This window comes from Notamacropus eugenii, chromosome 3 (assembly GCF_028372415.1).
Source record: "Notamacropus eugenii isolate mMacEug1 chromosome 3, mMacEug1.pri_v2, whole genome shotgun sequence".
Taxonomy (NCBI): domain Eukaryota; kingdom Metazoa; phylum Chordata; class Mammalia; order Diprotodontia; family Macropodidae; genus Notamacropus; species Notamacropus eugenii.
Window position 1 is genome coordinate 441,288,097 of NC_092874.1, and position 19,226 is coordinate 441,307,322.

Sequence of the window (19,226 nt, forward strand, 5' to 3'; positions counted from 1 at the left end):
GGAAACCAGCTCCTTTCCAAGGCAACTCATTCGACTTTTGTATTTCTCTAACTGGTAAGAAGTTTATTCTAACTATCATGCTCAAATTTACCTTTTAGTAACTTCTACCCAAGTATTCTAGGTCTGCCTTTTGGGGCAACTGAAACATCCAAATCCCTCCCCATCATGTTCCACATCTGTTTGGAGAAATTTTACCCAATTTTGAGTAAGGAAAGAGGAATCTGATAGGGAAAGTAATGAGCATCCCTTGAAACAGAGTAAAACACAATTCCATCATATTCATACAGGACTTCTTTTGCTCCCAAGGCACTTTTATAGATCTCATCCCAAAGGATTCTCAAAACCCCCCTTTGAGGGAGAGGAAGCAGAGGCCTCATGTTTGCTTTATGAAAGAATCTTAGCTATGTGTTTTGACAATAGATAGAGGGCAGTGGAAGGTTTAAAGAATTTTCAAAGTCTAAGCATGATCTGGCAAGGCCATGAATTGAGGGGAACACAGTATACTTTTTCGCATTTCTTTGTAAACCTAGCCCTTAGCATCATTCCTAGAATATAACAAGCACTTGGGAAATGCTTGTTGCCTGAAAGCTTCACCATGAGGGTGTTCCTTAACAAAGACACATCTCTGGCTCATGGCCATCATTTTAAATGCTTCTACACAATTTTATCCTTACCTAAAAATTTCTACCAGATAGACTGTGAGTTAGTTGAATATCTTTTCCTTATGAAAAGGAATCCAAAAAGGTAACCAGCATTAATAGTAATCTGTCATTGAGATGACCCATTTTCAGATCAATCCTGGACCACAGGTTCTTAACCTAGGATCCATAATTAGAGTTTGGGGTCTGTTAACTTGGATGAGAAAAATGAAATCTTTACTTTCACTTATCTTTGGTTACTTCTATAATCCTCTCTATGCCCTCAGCTGGGCCAGGTCTCTGACTTGGCATTCTTGGTTAAGACTGACCAGAATGTGTGTTCCATTGATACAATCTTTGACAACTGAGCATAGCCATTATATCACAGGAAGGAAGCACCTGACAGAGAATGTTCTACCTTCTGTCTATAAGTCATGTTTACAAACTATATCTAAAAGATGACATTTTCCATTTCCAGGTAACTCAACTTCTGGTATCTTTAGTTAAGAAAAAAGGTCCTTGGCCTAAAGCATTACCCAATGGGTCTGAAAATCGAGCCTATTAACATCTGCTTCCAAAGGCTTCTCAGTGACTAACTGCTCCCCCCAACTCCACCCCACACCACATACTTTCCCCCTCCATCATTTTGGTAAGCTCTCTTTTTTGTGCTCAAAATGTTCAAACATTAACAGTATCTTCATTCATGAGAGTCTGAGAAGAGGAGGAAATCAAGGGATAAGAATGCAAGACTGATTCTGTGATAGATGTCTTTGCTGTGTGCCTCACTTACCTTCTCATAGGGGATTTGTAGGAGCTCCAGGACCACAGCATGGGCTCCCATGTTTCGCAATAGTCGCTGTTGCTGTTTTCTGCTCTTCCGGACAGAGGCACTCTCTTGGACACACAGTTTGCTAAGTCTAATTAAAATCTGGAAGAAAGCAATAGGTCTGCTTAATCGGTCTTCTCAGAAGTACTAGAGTTCTCTGAATATGAATTGTATTAAGAAGAGAGGGGAAGATAGCTAAGTGGCAAAAATAGGTGGGAAGCACCTCCATTGCTAATAACCCTACTGAACAGAAAGTAGGTTCCAGAGAGAACCAGACAAGGCTTGTTTATAAACAGGTGCTGAAGACAGTTATTGTAAAAGTCAAACGTATTGGTTATTGGTTGCTATACAGACAGCCTGGTTGGAGGCTCCAGTCTTCAGAATGGTGGGTTTTTTGATATTCAATTCAATTCAAAATATTTATACTACAACACTGTAAATAGGGGGGAACCAATCCCAAAACAGCTGAAGATAAATGTTACCAAATTACACAAAACAAGCCTGCCCCCAAAGAAGAGATGTAAGAAGACACTTCTCCATCTCTCCATTCTGCAGAGATGACAAGTTCCCCATGTGAAATACTACGTAGGATGTCAATTTCTTTTTGATGCAATGATCAACATTGTGGATTGTCTGATTTCTCTTAATCCTCTTTCTTTGTTGTTGTTGTTAAGAAATATTCTGTATTATATAATATGGCTCTTGGGGAGGGGAAGGGAAAGGGAAATGGGGAAAATTTAGGCACTAGGAAAACAAAAATATCCATAAAAATCATTTTAAAATATTTATTAAATGCTCAGGGCAAATAAAAACCAAAACACAAGTCCTTTCTCTCAAATCTCTAAGCTAGAGTACACAGGCAGGCAAATGCAAAATAACGTCAAGTGGAAGAGAATGCTGCAACTGTGGGGATTAGGAAAATGCTTCCCATAGCAGAGAGCACCAAAGCCTAGAAAGAAGGGAACCATTCTAAGGGAAAGGGAAAGATGCAATGTATTCCAGCCACAGACTACTGTATGTGTAAATGCATGGAGGCAAGAGATGAAAGGCTGATTTGGGAGAATGGGCCAACTGGGGGGAATCTGAATTGTATAAAAGGAAGTAATGAGAGATAAGGTTAGAATGGTGACCTGGAGCCAGGTTGTGAAGGGCTTAAAATTGCAGACTGGGAAATCTAAATCCAAGAGGCAATGGGGAGTTAAAGAAAATTTTTGAAAAGATGAATTCTTCGGATACATAGCCATAGACCGCAAAGCCTGAGAAAGATAAATTCTTGTGGAAAATATCGCTGTTGCTAAAGCCTTCTCATTTTGGATGGCCCAAAGCTAGGGGTCTTAACCTGGGATCTATGAACTTTTTTTAAAAAATATTTTGATAACACTATTACAATATAATTGTTTTCCTTTGTCTGTGTGTTACTTACTGCATTTAATAATATTCTGAATTTGGAACTCAAAGTTTTAAAAATCAGTGTTAAAAATTGTTTGTATATGTAATTGGAAAAAAAGAAAAAGAAAATACTAAAAAAAATCATTCTGAGAAGAGGTCCATAAGTTTCATGAGAATGCCAAAAGGTCCCTAGATACACAAAAAGCTAAGAACCCATGCTCTAAAGCTAAGGGCTGATTTCTACAGAGAAAGAAGCTAAGATATTCAGGGTGCCAGTTGACCTAGAGCACTGGTGTAGTTTACCATGAGAAAGGAAAAAAGAAAAAGGGGAGGGGGGGTTGGAATCTTACCTCTTTTACCACTCGGTAGTTGTAGCTGCTGGTACTTTCATGCTTTTGCGACTTGTTGCTCCCTTCCTAGTAAACAAAACATACATATTTCCTGTTACTGCATAATTCAGATGTGACTATACATTTTTTAGTATCATATGTAAAGTGGATGACTAAATCAGCATAAAGCCTGGAAATCATTTTCTAGTAGCAGAGACGGGGACTGTGTCAGATCGGCACCATGTTTCTGTCCGATACCAGGCTGGAGCTAGCAGTGCAGTCTCAGCGTATTTAGCAGCTATTGTCAGTGAAGTTAGCTAATCCATTCTGTGAGTCTGGATTCCATGTCTAACCAATGTAATTAATTAATGCATTCAAACAAAAGCTAATACGCTGGCGAAAGAGAATGGTTGGAGGCAAAATGAGGGGACTGTGGCTGCTTTTCACACTTTGAGAAGCAAATTATATTTTGGACTTGTAGTTAAAAGTTTAGTCCCTTTAGGGAGAAATTATTTACCTAGATTATGAGGGAGCACATAGTATAAGGGATAGAGGAACAGAGTTGGAAAGACCTCGGTTCTAGTCTATACATACTAGCTACGTGATGACAGGCAAATCCTTTACCCTCACCATGCCCCCAGGCAGTTCTCTAAGATGACAATGTCAAGACCACAACTGGTCTTTAACAGCAGTAACAGATTCTACACTGGGACATTCTGATGCCACTGACATGACAAGTTTGAATGATTTACCTGGATTTGCAATATAGCTTCATCAGGAATGACTTAAGATTCCTCACCTCTGTTTTCTTGTGTTCATTTTCACCAGATACTCCATCCATTGTCTCATCGGGTCCCTGCCCTTTATACACCCAAAGTTCTGACTTTTCCACTATGGATCTCAGTTGGTCTAAGTCTTGTTTGATCTGTTTGTAGTTGTCAACATCTTGGCTGGTAACAAGCAGTTGAACCTTACATAAATATAATCCATTAGTTGAACACAACACATTTCTGAAGGACAAAAACTACAGTGGAAACAGCTGAGACCCACAAAAAGCTACCTGTTTGAATGCTTGAAGAACTTCTTGCCTCTGACTGAAGTGTCTAAAGAGAAGCTGAAGAGCCCCTGACACAAGGGGTGGATAGTCATGCATGGTCAAATGGAGCAAGACTCGGAGAAATGTTCTGCCTCCATGATCGTCCAAGTCCAATGGTGTGTTCTCTTCACTACAAACGTGGGGAAGGGGAGAAAAGGGTAAATTTACTGTAAACTTTCCCACCTCGCCCATGAAGCACCACTTGGCAGAAAGGGCCCAGAGCCCTGGGTTTGGGTCTCAAGTCTGATACTAACAAGGTGTGTCTAACTGTGGACAAAGGACTTCAGCTCTCTGAACCTTGTTCCCTAATCTATCAAACAGAGAGAATACATGTTATATCATGTATTTTATCATGTATGTTTGCCATTAGAACTCCATCTTGGTGAGTCTGGATTCCTCTGTCATTTTCTTTTAATATCTAAAGAACATCTGAAGTCTGTATCCTTCAGACTGAAAAAAAATCAGTAATTCAGTAGTTAGCACACCCATATATACAACTCTCTCTTTCTCTGTTCCTCTTTCAATTTTCATCAGTTCTCTCTAAGACACACATATTCATAAACAAACACATATTAATCAGACCTGGGATGTCATTCAGGTAGGTGGCTCACAGAAAGGACTTTCCATTCCTAAAATAGAGGCACCTGCTCTGTAACTTATAATCTTAGAGAGTTGTCTGGGACCCTGAGAAGAGATACTAGGTAACTTGTCCAGAGTCACAGAGCTAGTTATGTGTCAGAAGGATGATATGATTAAAATTTAATAATAATGGTATTGATAACATTGATATCATCCCCTTTTTCTCCTTCAATAAAACCAAAAAAGATAGGGATTAGGGATGATAAGGATGTCACAATAATCATCGTTTATTTTAGAGAACCATTGAGTGACTTGCCTAAGGTTAAATAGCTAGTAACAGACAAGACTGAGCTGTGAGGTCTCAACAGCTCTAAAGATTCTAGCTGATGTGGTGACCAATCAGAACTTCAGATGGATGGTGCTGAAAGTAGGTCACCCCTTCCCAGCAGAGCAGTTATGGATGCCCAGTGGGGTCATGCTGACTGGACAGAGCTGATTCTATCTAGCTGGCCCTTGCCACCTGACCAAGTGTTCCTTTTTCCACGCTCTTAAATTCAGTCCCCCTCACCTTCATTTTTCACCTCTTACTCTGAGAACAGGAATCATATCAATATTACCATTATTTTTAGAAAGTGCATTCATCTGCCCCATAGCTCTGCTGATCATCCCTATGATTTCACCCTTCCCTGTCAATTATCTCCCTATCTGTGTCTATACTAGAAAGGAAGCCTTTCAGTAGATACAGAAGGACTACTTGTCGGGCATATTATGGTGGAGATCACTGGTGTATGTGTGGGACTAGGTGGCTGTTTCCAGCTCTCAAATTCTGTGACTCTGTGACGCTTGCAGGCAGAAACTCTCTTTTGTATATGTATCCCCAGTGCTTAGCACAGACAACAGCACTTAATAAATACTTTGTCATTCATTCATTAATTCATGTAGACATCTCTTCTAGCTACCTTGAGTATTCAGAATTCCAAGGAACCAACTAAGTAAATTTAGCCTGAAAAAAGCCTGTATTTCCTTTGACTGCAAGAAATAAAGGCCAAGGGACAGACAGAAACAGATGCCATATAATATTGAAATATACTTTCCTTCCTCCAAAGATTCCCTCAGCTTGCTCCTCAATATGTTCAAAGTCAAGAGCTCCTGAAAAATGAGGAATATATACATTCATTTCATTTGAGAACACTAACATACATGACCTCAGCATTTGGAAATGTTTTGCCAGAAAACGCTAACTGAAATTTATCATCAAAAAACAGTTTAGATTTAAGTCCCCTGACATTTTCTAATGGTGTTCCATTCTCCTTTAATAAAATTATCATCACTTTTAAGAGAAAAAAGAAAACAAATTATGACCACACATCATCCCTAGGCTCCTACTCCCCCCCTCCATTCATTCCTAAGTTATAACACAGATAGCTGCCTCACTGAGTGGGTGTTTCCTGGGGAGTGAGGGATTCATTAATCTTCAGGAAATACCCGGGGCCCTCAACTGCTAAAGAAGTATTAGGCAGCTAACCAACTCCTTGATGTCCGGAATCATTTGCTCTTATCCCCGAGCACTTACCAAAAATACCTGTGCCCTTACCACATGGGAGCCAGAATTAGAAATAGTAAGTTAGGAAGCAAGCTTTCTCTTACCCATGTCATGAAATGCTTGTGTTGAGGTTTATGTGACTGCTGTTCTCCATATCACTTTCCCCTTGAAATCTAACCCTTCCTTAAGATAAAGTCATTGCCTTCACCATGCCTGGTTTCAGGAGGTTTAGGGCTAAAAGGAAGCATCTTTTTATCCACGGATGCCTTTTACTTTGGGCAGGCATATCTACCCTAATAGTCCATTCCTAGGGAAGTGAACACAATTTCTCTATGACCAGAAGTTCCTCTGAGTGGATCCTGGTTTCGGGAGCTACACGGAACACTGTCCAAGTGCAGTAACCCCAAAGAGCACTGACTGCAACCTTTAGGGCAACTGCTGCCCATTCTGTTCCAATGGAGGCCAGGAAAATGCCCCATGTATCTGTAGAGGAACTCTAGCTGGTGGGTACAAAGCTCATGGACACAAACACAAAGGTCAAAGAGGCCACTGTTACTGGTCATGCAGTAGGAGGACAGAGGGAGAGTCTAAATGTTTCTGGAAGGCTAATGGGGAGAGTTCACAAAGAAGTCTGATCAGGAGTGTGGCACTCTGAATTTTCTGGTAATGAAAAGGCCTGCTTTGCAAAAAATGTCAGTTGCCAGGAAGCCCCCAGGACTTGTGGTAGAGCTGCTGACTGATTCTGAAGAAACCACTAAAATAAATATACTTATCTTACTATCTAAAAGCAAAAAAAAAAAAAAGAAAAGAATGAAGGAAACCTAATCTTCCTCATAATGGAACATGGGCTTTTCCCTGCGGGATTGGGCATAGAAACACAATGAAAATACTTGAGATCAAAGTCAGAGCAGATCTTCAGTAGGAAAAGAAAAAGGAAATGGAAAAAAGGACAGAAGAAAAATAGCGATACATTTTTTCATCCTATTTTCAAGTACAGATGCAAACATTTTATGTTAAAAACCCAATAAGGTTCACCACATCTAAAAACATGAAAACCAAGGTAGTACACATCTGACTTTCTCTATCCACTGCGGACCCCACTCCATCTTTGCAGACCCATTGTTGGAATAACTGACCTGGTACGTTACTTGGTCCCTCTTGACTGCTGCTTCCTGAGGATGTCTCAGAAGTCTGTGAATTGCTTTCATCAAACTCCCGTTTAAATATACACAGGAGGCATGAGATCCTATAATCCAATCTCACATTCAAAATAAACTGGAGATTCAAGTGGAAATGGAAACAGATAGGTTACATTCACTTACTGCCTTTAATACATCTCCCCCACCCACCCTAACTGTGGCACTTGACCTGGGTCTGGTTTCAGCCATACCAGATGCTCTGAAAACTTAGTAAATCAAATATTTAGCTGATTTGTAAACAGTCAGGTTAAATAGAAATGTGCTTGGATACAGAGTATTAAATCATCCCTTATCCCCTTAACTTCTTATGGAGTCTTCATTACTATAGCCACAGGTATAAATGGTTAATGGTAAATCAATACTAAAAATGCTATTTTGAAATTCAATCATATTCAATAGTTGTTAAGGGCCTTTCAGTAGAAAGGATAAAATGGGATGCTGAGAAAAACTAGGAGAACAGAGAAAAAAAATCCATTTTTTATTAATAAACCATTAGTAAGGTATGGTACTGTTAAAATATAATTGTTCCTTCTCCTTCTATGTACTGTTTAGCCAGTTTTTTTCTCCTTTTTCCTCTCTTTCTTAAAAAACAATCCCCTGATATAAAGGATGGTACTTTTAGACATGGAAGGAGGAAGGATATGAAGTAAAATCTAAGTGATATAAAAACAATAGATGTAAATTTTTTAAAAATCTATTTTTCACAAAATGATATATATTCATAGAATTTGACTCATCCTCCCTCCCTCTCTCCATCCACCTGTTTCATCTAAGATCATATCTTCTCACAAAGCTATCCTTACCCTACTCCTAACTAGCCTTCCTGCCTATAATCTCTCCCCTTTTGAGTATATCTTTTACATAGCTTCCAAAATAATCTTCCAAAGGCACAAGCCTGATGATTTGTTACTCCTTTCCCTGGTTAGCCTAAAACCTTCAGTGGGTCTTTTACTGACTATAGTTTAGAATATAAATTCCCTAGCCAGGCATTCGAAGTCTACAGTTTTGCTGCTTGTGAACATCTAGACCTATTTCCCATCATTCCTTTGCCCATCCTCTACATTCTAAATGTTTCCTAGTCTCATGACCATGCATTCACAAAGGCCAGCTCATCCAAACATTCTTCTTTCTCCTTAAAAGTGAAACTCAAATGCTACCTCCCCCATTTCTTAATCCTTCATCATAGGATCACAAATTTAGAACTGGAAGTGACCTTAGGGTCATTTATTAGAGAATCACAGGGAGAGAGCTAGAAGAGACCTCAGAGACCTTTTATTCCAGACCCCCCATCTCAGAGATGAGGAATGTGTAGTCAAGTGACTTGCCTACACTCATTTTGGGCAGTAAGTCAGAAAGTTGGTATCTGACTCCAGGTCTTTTGGCTCTAAATTCAGAACTTTTCCCACGAGACAACCAGCTTAAAAAAAAAGTTTTCCCTTCCTCCTTGTATTTTCCTTGAGCATTTGCTCTGTATTTCTCTTTTATCTTTAACATACTCTCCCTTTTCTTATATTTATTTGTTTACATGTTATATTCCTCCTCTGAGTCCCATACTCCTACCATCAACAGACTGAAGACAGGAATTCAACCAGTTTTCATTTTAATATCCCTTACTGCTGAGCACAGGGTCTCACACACATCGCTTCCATACTTGAGGATCTGTGCCGCTGTCAGTTGAGGCACTCTCCTCCCTGTTGCCAAGTATAATCTTTTCTCTCATTTATTACATATTCCTTGAGAGCTGATGTGCTCAAAAAGTTCATCCTGCAATCAACCTACACATACTGTTCTTTGAATGAAAGATATCTTATCCATCACTACGTCCATACACAAAGTCACTGCAACTAGGATTTTTCTAAGTAATCCCATCATCCTATCTCTAAGTAGAGATAGCCACCTCATACTTGCCAACGTTTACACCTTTCTGTTCTCATTTTACTGCAGCAGCTAGCACTTTTAGAGTGATGTCAAATAATAGTGGAGAGAGAGGGCATTCGTGCTTTATATCCAATTTTGTACTAGTGTTTCTCCAAAGCAAAAAAAAAAGTTAGTTCCTTGGTTTAAAATATATTCTTTTGACCATATTAAATAAAGAAGAGTCCTTTTAAGCTTATGCTTTTTAGGATTTTTAACATAAATCAGTGCTCTGTTTTCTTAAAAGCTTCTTCAGCATCTGTTGTGGTTGTGTTAGGATTCTCTCTTATGTTCCAATTTTTGGTTCCTATCAAAAAAAAAAACCCTACTTCCATAATTTTTTGGACATATAAGTCCTCTTTCTTTGATCTCTTTGGGGTATGGGTCCAGTAGTGGTATAGCCAGGTCAAAGAGTAAAGTACAGTTGAGGAATTTGGGGCGGAGCATGCTTTCCAGAATGGCTGCATTAATTCACCACCCCACTGACCTGCACAGTCCTTGAACCCTCCAACATTTGTCATTTTCCTCTGCTGCCATCTTTGTCAGTCTGATGGGTATGAGGGGGAACTTTAAACTTAATTACATTTCTCTAATTATTAGGAATTTAAAACATTTAAAAAATATAATTGTTGATTGGCTTTCTGCCTTTGAAAACTGTTGGTTAATATCCTTTGGCCATCTATGTATTAGGGAATGACTCTTAGTTTTAGAAATTTGAATCCGTTCCTTTTTATCTTCAATATGAGAGCTTTATCAGAGTAACTGGCTGCAAAGCTTTTTCCCCCCATTTGTCTGTTTCTATTCTAATTTTAAATATAGCAAATGGAGAATCCAAAAATGAAAAAAGGTTCATCTAATGTTTGGTCCCCAAACTTTTTAGAAAGACTCTGAAAAAAAGGAGCTAATAAAAAAAGTATGGTTAAAAGTACACTGTATCATGCTTTCAGTCGACTGATGGTAAAGCAGACTTCCTGTCTTGGCAGAAAAAGTGGTGAAATACAGGAGCAGAAAGCAGCATATGTTGTCAGCCATGGACAATGTGTTGATGTTTTATTTAACTCAATTTTTTTTGTTACAAGGGAGGGTTCTATTGGGTGGCAGTGGAGAAGCCACCCAGGGATGATAGTAAGGGGAGAGAATGCACAAAAATTCTTAAACAAAGTGAAACTTTGTTTAAGTATTTTACTTTAAAAATAAATCTGAAAATAGAAGAATTCTTCACTCTTTTTGGAGAAATTTTGAACCAGAAAACTCAAAGGGATTTTCCATGAGGAAAGTAGTTGCTGAAGTGGGCCAATAATATCCCCTCCATATTTTCCTAACGTATAAATAAAGATCTAACAAAGCCAAGGGGACACCTCAGCAGAGACCACGGAAGTACTAGCGAGGTTAGAACTCCAGGTTAGGGTCATGTTCTGAAACTGCTTCTCATAAAAGAAGCTGTGGGATGAAGCAGATGGAGCACCGCATTTGCAGTCAGGAAACCTTGGTTCAAATTCCTCCTTGGACACTTACTAATTACATAATACCTCTCTTGACTCCAGTTTCCTCATCTGTAAAACAGAGATAATAATAGGCTTCACCTTCATTGGGTTGTTATGAGGATCCAATGAGATACTGTATGTAGAGCCCTCAGCAAACCTTAAAGTGCTATATGTTAACTATTATTATTATGAAAAATAATGATAATGATAAAGCAGAGGAGAAAATACAACTGAAGAGGTTTTTATTGAAAAGAAAGCATAATTTGAGGATAATCTGGATTTAGATCCTAGTTCTGTTGCCTACGTGAGCTTGGGCAATAACAATGGACACAAAGCACTTAGAATAGAAGCAACTGGAGGGCAGGGACTCTTCCACTTCTTTGTGTCCCTAGCACTTGTCACAGCACCAGGCACTAGTAATTAAAAATGCTTACGAGTTGAATAACTACATTATCCCCTTTGACCATGAACAAAGTCGCTTAAATCTTCTGAATTTGAACTTCCTCATTTGTAAAATGAGAGAAGTGAACAAGATGCTCTCTAAGTTAACTTTTGGCTCTTAATCAATGATCTCATCAATTATCATTCAAGGAAACATCAGATTAACTCTAAGCCCTTTGACCCTACCCAAGCAAGAGTACTACAGCTCCCCATGATGGAAGAGATGCCATTTTTAAAATGCTCTTCTGCCCCTGGGGTCACCCATTGACTAGAAGGTACCTGAAGAATTTCAATGATCTTCAATTTGGTATCCATGACCATGATATCTTCTTTCTCAGGCTCTGTCTGTTTCACATTTCCTTCAGGGGCAGCTGCCATAGGAGTCATGGGCAAAAACCCTCCTCCTCTAAGAACAACCTGAGTCATCAGTTCTCCAACTCCATGGATGGACCTCATCACATTACTCCCTAGGAAATGGAAAGGACAATCTTAAAGTTATGACCTCATCTCTACAGGTTATCCCTCAGAGGGCTGAGGTTGGGCATCTGCCTTTACAAGTGGGAACCCAACTTTATCTTTTAACTGTTTTCTCTCTATGTTGGCAAGTTTCATATTGAAAAAGAGGGTCCCTGGCTCTGAGATCATCAATATACAACTGCTCTAGGATACTAACTAAATCCAAGTAACATGAAAGGTAGTCATCCTGAGCCCCACAGAGTTGATTTACTTTAATGACAGCAGGATTCCAAATAGAAATACTTCCCTTCAAACTACAGAGTGCCAACCCTGGAGAGACACCATAGGACCCACCTTTCCTCCTACCTCCCATGCCCCACCTCCTCCAGTCCAAATGCAGTATAATACATGACATTAGACTACAAGGATTTTATAATCTAATCTAGTTGAGGAAACAAGACATAATTTGAATAAGATAGTATCATGTATAATGTCATTATATATTCATATGATAAAGTAAAAGCTAACACTTGTACAATATATACAGTTTGAGAGAAGTATATGATAAAAGGCAGCTAAGACTGAAGTTCAGAAGGAATAGGAATTTTTTATGATGACAATACCATAATCAAATAATCTTCTTCCTCATTTTTTAACATTCATTTTTTAGAAATTTTGAGTTTTGAATTCTTTCCCTCCCTTCAATCCTTCCCCCAACATTGTGAAAGTAAGCAGTCTGGTATTAATTATATTATTGCAATCATTGCAAAACACACTCCCATATTAGCCATCCAACACTTATTTCTAACCTTTATTTTCTTCTCCTTTCGCCATTTTGCTAATAGGGAATATGGTGGTCACATGTACACAATCTAAGATAGCCAGTAGGATCTTGGTTAATCGTAAGAGGTCAGAGAAGTTGTAGAAACCAAAATAGATAAGATTTCTGGCCAAGTTTACAACCTATATTTTAAAAAAAGAATTAAATACTCTTAGAAAGAATATAAAACAGAGTTCTTCTTCCTGCCTTACTTTAAGTCTGACTTCTGGTTCATAATGACAAGTTTGCAAAAATTCTCGATGTTGTGATAACAGAAGAAACTCTATTCAATTTACTTTATACAAACTTTTATGAAATGAATAAGCTGGTTAGAAATCTCTAATGAAGAAAACTGCCAAGTTATTCATTTTATTTTACTCTGTTATATTTGATAAGAGGAGGAAAAATGCTGACTTATTCATTTGACCTACATGATTCCCTTAATATAGTTTGACACAGTACCTTTTGATTCCAAATTTTCTAGAATCTTCTCACACAGATGCTTTCCAAAAAGCTAAAGATCAACACTAGACCTGGAAACATAGCTTTAAATACCAAATAAACTACTGACTAATCTAATGGTAAGTTCACAAGAAGAAAGAAAAACGTAATATAAAAGGTAACCTTCTTGAAGTGATTAAGGAAGAATATTTCACTTACTGTTAAGGCCAGGGTACATTTTCATCTCTGCCATTTTGTATGCTTCAATTCAGAATCTACATTTGGCTCTTTTATTATACTATTGGACAAAGCTGTGCTTTTTTTTTTAAAGACTGCTCTCTGTTTTGATTCAGGAGCAAATCTAAACTAGCATCTCTATACTACAAAGACTAGGGCTTCAATGTAAAAGCACACATACAAATGTGTATATTTTCCAATTCACCTATTACTAAAATGTCCATTTAAGATCTAGTATTTTAAATTTTCACCTTACCTCAAATGTGAGCTTATTTTTCTCTTTATCAGAAAAAGGAAATCTCTGACAAACCACATCTCTTAAATATTCCTCCACAAATTCCATAGTCTGAGCAAACCTCTCTTTAATTTCATCTTTGGAAGTTCCACTGCTATCATAGCTGGAAGAAGAAATAAAATTTAAGACTTTGGGCTGAAACTCAACAGATATATATATAAATATATACATATTATCGTGCCTCTTTTTAAATAACTGAGATGAGGAATAGAATTTTACCCAACTCTGCAAAACATTTCACAAATACAATTTTTCAAAAACTAACATTCTTTAAATTACATATTTCAAGAAGGTTGAACATGGAAATCAGACAGTACTTTGAGGAACCATTACAATGAAAAGTGACATGTCAAGACGACAAAGTTAAATATTCTTTTAAAACTTAAATAACATTTAACCTCCACCATAATAGGCACCTTAGAGCAATGACAGGTATAACGTAGTAGGGGAAGATGGCAATCCTAAAATTTACTAGTTTGGTTTCCATAATCTCACTTACAGACTCTAGTTTATTATAACCAGCATTAAAGTTAGTTTTCAAATGATTCCTTTTTTAAAAATATATATGCCAAGTTCTGACAAACATTTAAAAATAAAAACCAACTACAAATCCTAATTTATGAATATTTTCTGGAATTACATGTTTAGAAACCTTCAAAAATGGCATTTGAAAAATATAGTCTTTCAGTGACTGCCTGCAAAATGTTAATGGTACCTATTAAAAATGTTCTAATGTAAATATGAGAATGTTATTCTAATGATGGTACAAAATTTGCTTTGATTTATTTCCCAGTTTAGATCTAAAAGTCCTATACACTTGCAACAAAAATTTTTATGGAATGATGAAATTTTGCAGGCTCACCATTTAAAGCCAAACTACCTTGTATTTAACTTTTATGCATTTTCTTCCTTCATATTTATTCTCTATGTAGCTATATATGTATATGTTGTCTCCCTCTTTAGAAAATAAGCTACTTGTGAATTGGGATTATTACATTTTACGAACTTATATCTCCAGCACCTAGGATAGTGTCTGCCTGAAATACAACAGGTCATTGATAAATGCTAATTGACAAACTGCTTTTTAAATTTAAAGCCTTCTTCCCACAAATGATCTGAACTTGTAAAGCGTGCCTGTCATTTCTGCTCAGAATATAAGAGAATAAAAACATGCAATGGGTTTGATGGGAAAAGAAAGTCAGCTTACTCATCAATTGCTATTTCCGAGGGAATCTCTGACCACAAGCGGGCATACTTCACAGGAGTAACCTGTTCTTGAGGGTCTCTGTCAACATGCATATGGAGCATAAGTCTACAGAACGATGCTCTCAGATCATAGGGCAAGTTCTCATCAGACATGCATCGAAGAATGAGGTCTACATCAAGTTGGCCAGATATTTCATTGATGGCCAGATACTGCCGATCCAAACACATTCTAGCAAACAGGTTCAGCTGATACCTAGTGAAAAAGAGAAGAACTTTCTTAAAAGCCCTACAAGCCAATGACCCATCGAAATGTAGTAAGTATGGCACCAGACGGCACAGTGGATAGAGTGTTGGGCCTGGTGTCAGGAAGACCTAAGTTCACATTTGGCCTCAGACACTTACTAGATGTTTGTGACCTTGGGCAAGTCATTTAACCTCTGCCTAGCAGGCAGGTAGGAGACTCATTAGATACAGGGCAGAGCTTGGCGTCAGAAAGACCTGAGTTCCTCAGACACTTCCTAAGCGTGTGACTCTGGATGAGTAACTTAATCTGTCTGCCTCAGCTTCTTCAACTGTAAAATGGGAATAATTATAGCACCTATCTCACAGGATTGTGAGGATCACATAAGATATTTGTAAAAAGCACTTGACCCAGAGCCTGGCACACAGCAGGTACTATGGAAATATCATTAGCAATTATCATTTTTAAAAAAGATACAGAATTATATGTATTCATACCTTCATGCACAAGTTTTTACATCTCACACCTTCTTTTCAAACAACTTAAAATCCATTTCATGGCTCCCCTCCCCAACAAAGATGCTCTCACCTGAGCTGTCATTTATTAGGAAGGCCCTTTCTTATTATCTTTGGAGTAAATTAACTCATCAGATGATGGCTGCAACTTGAGAAAACCATAAGCTTCAAAGATCATTGGCAGAGATCTTCCAAATGAGAAAATCATTTTATTTCACAAAACCCATTTTCTCATCAACTCTACCCTCCTTGTCTTCTTTTGCAGCACTAGATGGAAGTAATTTCAACCTCCAATCCTTCGCACATATCTCCATTGTCTACGTTCTCCAGTGTGGATTTATGGACTAAGTTTTATGTTCTTTTTTGTTGTTTGTGTTGGACTCTGGGGCTTTTGTTAATTCCCCAAATTTGAAAAATATTCAATTGCTACTAATATCCTGTACTAAATTTCTGTCCTAAAGTTTCACTGAGATGTACAAGTGAGCTTGGAGTGCTGAAAGCTAGGCCAGAGGAATGAAAACTCTGACGGTCCTCTGTCAAGTTGTAAAGGACTTCTGCTATGAGACCAATGATGGATTCCATAACAATAACTACCGTATATATACAGTGCCTACTATATGCCAGACATCGTGCTAAGTGCTTTACAGTTATTCTCTCATTTGATCCTCACAACTCTGGGAGGGGGGGCTATTAATTATTATTAAGCACAGTTATAATAACTAGTCTTACATTCTATTTCTATCATCTCCAGACCTACTTAGTTGATCTGTAGATGATACAGATCAGAGCAGAGAAGCTTATTCCCAGATAGTCCCCAAGAATCTCTTGTCCTATCCAACTCTAGAAGACTATTTACTAAAATTGACTATCCAGTTCTAGAAGGGGTGGTGATCTGTATTACTAGAGGGAGTAAAAGTGCACGAAGACCTTGTTAAGTTCTTGAGTAGGACTAGCCTAGCTCTTACATCTTGAGTGATGGTCTGAGGTTGGTGGAAATTTCTAGTTGACCTGAGAGGCATGTATTGACTAGAACTGTTACGATCTAGCTAAGTCTAACTCAACAATAATCCAAATCTGTGACCATACTGCTAGTGAGTACCACAGGTGGAATGTGGAACCAAGTACTCTGAATCTGAACAAATGCTCCACTCGAGCCAGGCTAAGCTGCTATCCCTGGGATGATGATAATATCAGACATTTATAGAGCTAGCACATTAAGGCTTACGAAATGCCTTACGCATATCTTCCACACATCGCCTAGAAGGCAGTATAATTCAAATGAAAACAAAATCTGGCCCTAGGCCAAGGGTTTTTAACATTTCTTTTGTGTCACAATCTCCTCCTCAGAATACCATTTTCAAACAGTTGAAAGAAAAGATTAGTTCCAGTTAGAAGTTAGTGAAAATAAAGATTTCATTTTTCCTACCCAGGTTCAAAGGGCCTCTGAAATAAATTCGTGGACCATCTATGGAGCCCAGGTCAAGGACCTCTGCTCTAGGGGTGATGCTTACTATCTATGTGAACTTGGGCAACACATGTGACTGAGCTCTGCTCAGTTTCCTCATCTGTGAAATGACCAGATTTGGATGGGGTAGATGGACTCAGGGGTCCCTTCTAGCCCATGACTACTTTTCTCCAAACAACTGCATGAAGGTGGCAGAAAAGGTATTATTATCTCTTTGGAAGAGAGGGGGACACAGACTCAGAGAGATATAATATCTTCTCCATTGTCACAGGTAGTAAGTATGAAGGATGCAAGTCCAACCTGGGTCTCACCTGACTGCAAGGCCAAAGCTCTTTCCCCTATGCTCCATTGCCTCTCCTATACTGAATTGATTCCTAAGCCCTGAGATAATCAACACCACACTTGCTTTGTTATTCATCATATGACTGGCAGATAACTTTGTGCCTTGACAGCAAGTGAAACCAGTGAGCACGTGAGCATTCCTGATTCCCTAGCACCTGGGATTCCCATGTCAGAGTCAAACCCCAGGTGTTCTGATCACCTGTAGTAGCTGAGGACATCCCGGTCTTCTTTCTGCCCTTCTTTAGCATCCTGGGCCAGCTCCCGGACACTCTTACTACGGATCTCCTTGTTGCTGTCTCTCCAAAATAACCAGACCTCCTCCTCATCTTCTCCAGCTTCCAGAGCATTTTCACCAGAGGACACTCCTTCAAACTCAAAACGAGAAAGAACCAACCTGGATAATGAGGAGATGAAGAACCAGTATCATTCATTTGAGTTCTTATGGAAGCCACTTGGGCTCTGGAGATATTACAAACCCCACACCTGGTGATAAAACAGGCCTGTGGCTCTAGGAGTTCAGCCCAGTAGATGATCTAGGCACTTGAAACTCAGATATAACTTCACACTACAAATGCCCAGGGCCTATAACAAATTAGGCCTAGAAACATGTGAATAACCTAGAGCCAATGACAAATTAGATTGTGCTTGGTAGATATAAACATCCCACAAACAAAGATCTCAACAGCATGTTTAGAGTTAAAAGTTAAGAATATAACCCCTATCCTATCTATGATGAAATGCTTTTTTCAGAACAGACCTCTTTCATATAGAGCAGCTATCACTATTGCTGTCAGTTTTTTCCACCCAAATAAAAAAATGTCAGGATGACATTTCAGGAATCTCTCAGTATAGTACAGTCACAGCAAATAAAAATTACTTCCTTCCAGACCTAAAGATGCTTAACATTTTTGCACAATTGTAAATATTTCACATTACGTTGAGTGGCTAAAAAGAAACGCTCACATTTTAATTGGTATCTCAGCTAAGCCTAGCCAAATGAAAGCAGTGGAACCATCTTGAAGAAGAGATTAACATGAATGCTCTGCATGCAAATTAATAAGATAGCACTTTCCAAAAGAAATACATAATACCATCCTATTTTGGATAATTATACCTCCTACCAACTATGATTCCTTCGGTGGTTTGGATTCACCTGGCAACATACATTGGCTGGAATCTTCTAGCACTTTCAATGCCTAAACAAACTCCCATCTCTCCAATAGCCTTAAAATCATCAGATTGCCACTCACTTAGTCTCAATCAGGATGTCAGCATTGGTTGGGTTCAGCACGGCTTTACAGATCAGTTCTTGGGTCACCGGAATTGATTTGTTCATGGACACACACAGGTCAGAGAGGTAATCTAAGAATCTATTGGAAAGTAGAAAACACAAAAAAATGGGTATTCTCTTCAGATAAAAGAAATTCTTTCCATCTAAGACCCACAGGTTAAGATGCCCTGAAAATAGCTAATGATATAATAATGAAAATAGCTCATATTTGCATGGTGCTTTAAGATTTGCCAAATGAAGCAATGATTGAAAAGTGGGTTCATCTACACAGCAGACTCTGAGAAGGAGCATAAATGCTGAGTGTCCTAAGTATCCCCACTGCCAATTAATATTACTGGAAACCCAAAATCTGGGCACAGAAAGGAAGATTTTAAAGGAGATAAGGGAAAGAAAAATGGAAGACAAGGAAGAACTCAGAAAGGAGTAGAAGGAGAGAGAGAGAAAAGAGGTATATGTTGTCCTAGATTTTAGGACTAGAA

At 38.4% G+C, this 19,226-nt stretch overlaps 1 protein-coding gene across 5 annotated transcripts in view; it reads right to left on the minus strand.

Annotated features, from left to right (window-relative positions):
* The window catches only part of ITPR1 (inositol 1,4,5-trisphosphate receptor type 1), a 384,526-nt gene that overhangs the window by 178,154 nt on the left and 187,146 nt on the right, over nucleotides 1-19,226 (minus strand). For all 5 annotated transcript variants that reach the window (XM_072598619.1, XM_072598616.1, XM_072598617.1 and 2 more), the window contains 12 exons: nucleotides 18,707-18,826; nucleotides 17,656-17,850; nucleotides 14,895-15,146; nucleotides 13,649-13,790; nucleotides 12,704-12,857; nucleotides 11,718-11,905; nucleotides 7,537-7,675; nucleotides 5,952-6,006; nucleotides 4,243-4,408; nucleotides 3,982-4,152; nucleotides 3,204-3,269; nucleotides 1,429-1,566 (listed from right to left, as the gene is read on the minus strand). In XM_072598619.1, coding sequence (XP_072454720.1) covers nucleotides 1,429-1,566; nucleotides 3,204-3,269; nucleotides 3,982-4,152; nucleotides 4,243-4,408; nucleotides 5,952-6,006; nucleotides 7,537-7,675; nucleotides 11,718-11,905; nucleotides 12,704-12,857; nucleotides 13,649-13,790; nucleotides 14,895-15,146; nucleotides 17,656-17,850; nucleotides 18,707-18,826 — 1,786 coding nt within the window. The remainder of the gene's footprint in view (nucleotides 1-1,428; nucleotides 1,567-3,203; nucleotides 3,270-3,981; nucleotides 4,153-4,242; nucleotides 4,409-5,951; nucleotides 6,007-7,536; nucleotides 7,676-11,717; nucleotides 11,906-12,703; nucleotides 12,858-13,648; nucleotides 13,791-14,894; nucleotides 15,147-17,655; nucleotides 17,851-18,706; nucleotides 18,827-19,226) is intronic.